This window comes from Myotis davidii, unplaced genomic scaffold (genome assembly GCF_000327345.1).
Source record: "Myotis davidii unplaced genomic scaffold, ASM32734v1 scaffold946, whole genome shotgun sequence".
Classification (NCBI taxonomy): Eukaryota; Metazoa; Chordata; class Mammalia; order Chiroptera; family Vespertilionidae; genus Myotis; species Myotis davidii.
In genome coordinates this window covers 1,854,148-1,859,892 of record NW_006297395.1, presented here as the reverse complement: position 1 = coordinate 1,859,892, position 5,745 = coordinate 1,854,148, and the positions used below count along the sequence as shown (strand labels likewise).

At 43.3% G+C, this 5,745-nt stretch overlaps 1 protein-coding gene across 1 annotated transcript in view; it reads left to right on the top strand.

Annotated features, from left to right (window-relative positions):
- The window catches only part of LOC102762858 (vitamin D 25-hydroxylase), a 16,126-nt gene that overhangs the window by 4,564 nt on the left and 5,817 nt on the right, over positions 1 to 5,745 (top strand). Inside the window, exon 2 of the mRNA XM_006773193.2 lies at positions 2,007 to 2,148. Coding sequence (XP_006773256.1) covers positions 2,007 to 2,148 — 142 coding nt within the window. The remainder of the gene's footprint in view (positions 1 to 2,006; positions 2,149 to 5,745) is intronic.

Sequence of the window (5,745 nt, the reverse complement as noted above, 5' to 3'; positions counted from 1 at the left end):
CCCTTTTGTCTCAGTGGCTGGAGGTGGCAGCAGAAGCCCGGCAAAGCCCATCTATCTAGGGCATCGAGAGGGAGAAAATGTAATCAGGACCCGGTGGCCTCCAGCCTCTGTTATCTGCACAGTGGTTAGGCTGGGAGCCAGGGGGTTAGAGCAGGCAGCAACCGGATTAGCAGAATTCTCTATTGAGTTATAGCCTCTCTGCAGACGGCTCCGGAGACTGCAACGCAGCCTCTCCCGCAGGTCAGATCCTCATCAGATCGACTCGTCGGCTCCAGACTCCCCAGGCCTCAGGGGACCCCGAGAAATAGCCAGAGCAGGGAGCCCAGGGCACAGATTAAGATTTTGAAAAACCAATTCCCGGAAACGATGGGCTTCCCGCTGCGGAGCGTGCACTGAAGTTCTGTTCTTGTCCGAGATGACTGCTTTGATTATTCTACTTAGAAGTGTCACATACGCACACCTCCTGTGATATTTCTCCCTCTCCCTGGTGCTCAAAGCAAGGGCTTGAGCTGCTTATTAGTCAGGGACACACAGCCCATGGTTAGGGGTGCAGGCTGTGGGACTGGACAGGGGAGGAGCCCTGACTGTCTCCTGCTGTTGTGTGATGCTGGGCAGGAGATGAGCCTTGCTGTGCTGCCACTTCCTCCTCATACATCTTATCTCTCTCTCTCTTTTTAAATACATTTTTTACAGAGAGGAAGGGAGAGGGATAGAGTTAGAAACATTGATGAGAGAGAAACATCGATCAGCTGCCTCCTGTACACCCCCTACTGGGGATGTACCCGCAACCAAGGTACATGCCCTTGACCAGAATCGAACCTGGGACCTTTCATTCCACAGGCCGACGCTCTATCCACTGAGCCAAACCGGTTAGGGCATTGACTCAATATTTTGATGGTAAAAAGCTCTCAGCCAACTCCTGAGAGCATGGGGATAAGCATTCTTTGCATCCCACTGATAAGGTAGCACTGCTCTCTCACTGGACTAGTCCGTTTTGGGCCTGGGTGTAAGAGGTGAGACACTGTAAGTGAACCTGAGGTGAAGCAGAAGAGAAGCTCCAGCAAGGCATAGCATGGGTATTCTGTCTTGCCTTCCCCTTAGCTGAGGGATGGTCACCTGTGCCTATGTGGTGAATGCTGTTGAGAAGAGACAGCACGGAGTCACTTGTGCTAAACCCCATGTCAGCAAACCAGGACTTAAGTTAGCTGCAGTTTCAACCTCCCCAGGAATATAACCTCTGACCAGTCAACCTGAAATTACCTGGTCAGCACTAGTCAGGGAATGTGCTGGACAGACGTCTTTTCCCCCTAGGAGAGTGACCTTGCCTGAAACAGTGCATTCTTTGCTAATAATTTCCTTTTCACACTTCTCTGCCTTTAAAATGTTTCCTTTTCTACAACTCTTAGGAGCTCCTTTCTCCTTATTAGATGAGATACTGTCCAACCATGAATCATTCAAAAAGCCAATTAGATCTTCAAATTTACTCCTTTGAATTTTATACTTCAAAGTTGTCTGTTATGCCTTTGACAGTCCCTTTTCCTACCTAAGTCTGGAGTAACAAATGATGTGTAGATGGTATGCTTCTCCATAAATCTGGGAAGTCAAAGGAAATTCCTAGATATCATTGAATGTTTTGAGTTGGAATGAATCTTAAAAGAGCATCTGAATCAAGTACTGTAGTTTCAGATGCCCCAGAAGGTTAAGGGCTCTGCACATGGTCCTATATGGCAAAGCTTAAGCTAGAACCCAGACCTTCTGAGTCTGGTACTCTTTCCATTTGAAAAATTATGTCTTGAAAAATTATGTATCGAATGCATAATTAAATCATAGTGTACGTGATATGCCTTGTAGAGAGAAGGCACTCTACTCATTACAGTTGAGTAGTAAGTGCCTGTATTTTCAGGGAAGTGACAAATCTGGGAGAGCTGCTTAGTACATGTTAATTTCCATGGTTATCTTTCTCCAAACATTTTTCCATTTAATTGTTTTTCTTTTCTTCCTCAAAGATCTTCAGTTTAGATCTTGGAGGTATATCCACTGTGGTTCTAAATGGCTATGATGTAGTAAAGGAATGCCTTGTTCATCAAAGCGAAATTTTTGCAGACCGACCATGCCTTCCATTATTCAAGAAGCTGACAAAAATGGGAGGTATGTTTATTTTTATCTATTTAGTGATTTACTAAACTATTTTAAATCATATTTATTATTTTATGTAAATTTAGCACGTAGAGTTTGAATTCTATTGTACTGATTAATAGGCGGTATTAATTAATCGATTTAGTATACAAACTAAGTATTTGAGGACTTTCAGGCTCCATTTCAATCATACAGAGTTGGGTAGAACTTGGTTTACATTTGTGAGTATGTGAACCACAGTTTATCCTCTAATAATTATTTATTATTGTATTATTTTCCATAGGAACAACTGTAAACCTACTTTTGCCCACCCCTGTATTTTAGACCAGTACATGCTAATTCTACTGTTGTAATCCAGTTCTAGTAAATATTATACATAATGTTTTAAAGAATTAGCACTTAATCTATGCAAATTTTGTGAAACAAATGAGGAATACACATACGTGCATGCATACTGGAATTAAAAGTGCCTTTTGTAACCAGTCTTGGGTACTTATAATTTTTACTATAATTTTGCTTATAAGATTATAGAACCTGAAGCAGCCTTTCTTAGCCACTAATCAGTATGCCATGTAAAGGAAGAATTGCGGTATTTGTGTAAAGGACTAGGATTTTATATGGTTTAGTGTTGATCAGTATTGGATGAGTCCATATTCATCAGAAAAAGGCTAAATGCTAACAGAACTGTTGAGAAGAAAGCAGCAACAAAAAGTCTAAAATAGAATGCTGAAGTCAGATGCAATGGTTTTGATACATAATAGTATAAGAGTTTTAACAGTAATGTGTCCAAAATTCTCCAACTTAATGAGACCTTCACATTTAATTTTAAAGTAAATTGTATAGTAACTTGCTTAGATAGATTAAAGACATTGATTAAAAAGAAAAATTAACCACCTATTATATCACAAGGCAAATCAACTAATGCAAAGAAAGCACTAATTTTTTAAAGGCCAAATTCTTAGGCCAGAGCAGTGGTCGGCAAACTCATTAGTTAACAGAGCCAAATATCAACAGTACAATGACTGAAATCTCTTTTGAGAGCCAAATATTTTAAACTTAAACTATATAGGTAGGTACATTGTTATTAACTTAATTAGGGTACTCCTAAGCTGGCCTTTGCTAAAAACGTCCTCAATCTGAGGGGTCGACCTCAGCAAATGTACCCCCACTTCTTCTAATGCCACTTCTTCAAAATAGACTCTCCCAGGCTGAAAACCGACTTCTGCGCATGGGCCACGAAGTTTCAATCGCACTGTATGTGTGCGCTCGCACATGGTATTTTGTGGAAGAGCCACACTCAAGGGACCAAAGAGCCTCATGGGGCTCGCAAGCCACGGTTTGCCGACCACTGGGCCAGAGTATAATGATACTTAAAAGCAATCTATCTAATAATAGGGTAATATGCAAATTGGTTGGGACGTCATCATAGTAACGACAGATCAGCAGGCTATGTGTGCAGCAGGCACGGGTGGGCAGGGACTTGCAATGTTGGGGACGTGATGGCAGCTGCCGCTTGCCCAGGGCTGGCCCTGGGCTCAGGGAAGCCACCGATGGCCACTGCTACTTGCCTAGGGCCGGCCCCAGGATCAGGCAAGCTGCCAATGGCTGCTGCCACTTGCCCAGGGCCGGCCCCTGGCTCAGGCAAGCCAGCAATGGCCGTTGCCACTTGCCCAGGGCCGGCCCCTGGCTCAGGCAAGCCACCTATGGCCACTGCCGCTGCAAGAGCCCAAGGTTCAGTCAGTGAGGTTTGGCCAAGGTTCAGGCAAGCTGCAGTGGCTGTGAAGGCCAAGGCTCAGGCAGCCTCACAGCTGGCAGTGGCAGCAGCAGAGGCATGATGGGGGTGTCGCTTTCCCCTGATTGCTGGGTCACCTCCTACAGAGGGAGGCCAGAGGCAGCAGCACCGAGGGGGGGTTTGGGGGTGGTGCCTTTCCCTGTAGCCAGTCGCCTCTGGCAGAGGGAGGCCAGATCGTGGGGAGCAGGCTAAGCTGTCAGTAGGACATCCCCTGAGGACTCCCGGACTGTGAGAAGGGGCAGGCTGGGCTGAGGAGGCTGCGCCCCCCCCCCCCCCCCCCCCCCGCCCCGTGCACAAATTTCATGCCCTGGGCCTGTAGTAATATAAATAAAAATCAAATTTCTAGCCTTTGCAATGATTGTCTAAATAATAAATTAGGCAGGTAGCTCAGTTGGTTAGATAGCATTGTCCTGATAAGCAAAGATCCAATCCCTAGTAAGGGCACATACAAGAAACAACTAATGAATGCATAAATAAATGGAACAACAAATCAACGTTTCTCATTCATTCTCTCTCTCTCTCTCTCTCTCTCTCTCTCTCTCTCTCTCTCTCTCCCCCTCCCTCCCCTCCTTTCTCCCTTTCTCCTTCCCTGCTCTGTCTCTGAAATCAATCAATCAACAAAAATAATAATTAGGTAAAAGAAGAAATTATACCACAATTATAATAGATCTTTAAAGAAATAATGGAAATGAAAGATGGTGTGAACAGAATAATATTGGGGTAAAAATATTTTTTCAAAGCTATACATTTATAGCTTGTGCTATTTTTATTATAAAGAAAGCAATAATAATAAAATAAGCATTTAAGGTTTTCAAAAACCAGTAAAAGGAAAATAAGTAGAAAACTATGTTATTTTAAGATACATATGCATTGAACTTGAAACAGACATCAGAGCCACCATTAGCCCCCTGTTGGGGAACACGTTGCCAAGCATACAGGTTGCCAGTGTAGGATTATAACAAGGCTCCTCTGTGCCTTCTTCAACATGTATCCCATATGTATACCTTTACCCACGGTTTGCTCTCATCCCAGTGCCTTCCATTTGATCAGATGTCCCCTCTGCCAGCAGTGATCTCTCCCCAGATATCTGCTTGAGTTACTGTGTCATCTCCATGTCTTTACTTGTTTCACCTTCCCAGTGGGGCTTTCCCTGGCCACACTACCTGCTTCCTTGCTATATACTTGTTCATTTGCCTCTCCTCACGAGTATGTAAGGTCCGCAAGAGTAGGGATCTGTTGCCTCTTTTGTTCATTGATATATTTGTGACATTTAAAACACTGCCTGGAGCATAGCAAGTGCTTCATGAATACATGTTGAATGAGTATTTGTTGAATGAATAGTCATCTGGGAGTATGCAAAGAAAATGAAATGTAGAAATATAAGATCGTTACACAGCACTAAAGACCCCATTATGGGTGGCTAATTTTATCATAAGCTCCAGATTAAAAATTGTTGCACAAAAGTTAATGGAATGTAGATTACATAGGTACCTCATGTAGACAAGAGAACATGACATTTTTTATCATAGGTATACTGATGTACAAATTATGAATGAAATTTTGAGTTAAGTACATGCCACATAAATATATGTGCAAAAAAAGATGTTATTTTTTTCTTTTCAAAAACATATTTTTATTGATTTTAGAGAGGAAGGGAGAGGGAGAGAGAGAGATAGAAGCATCAATGATGAGAATCATTGATTGGCTACCTCCTGCACACCCCCTATGGGGATCAAGCCCAGAACCCAGGCATGTGCCCTTGACCGGAATCGAACCCGGGACCTTTCGGTCTGTAGACCGATGCTCTGTCCACTGAG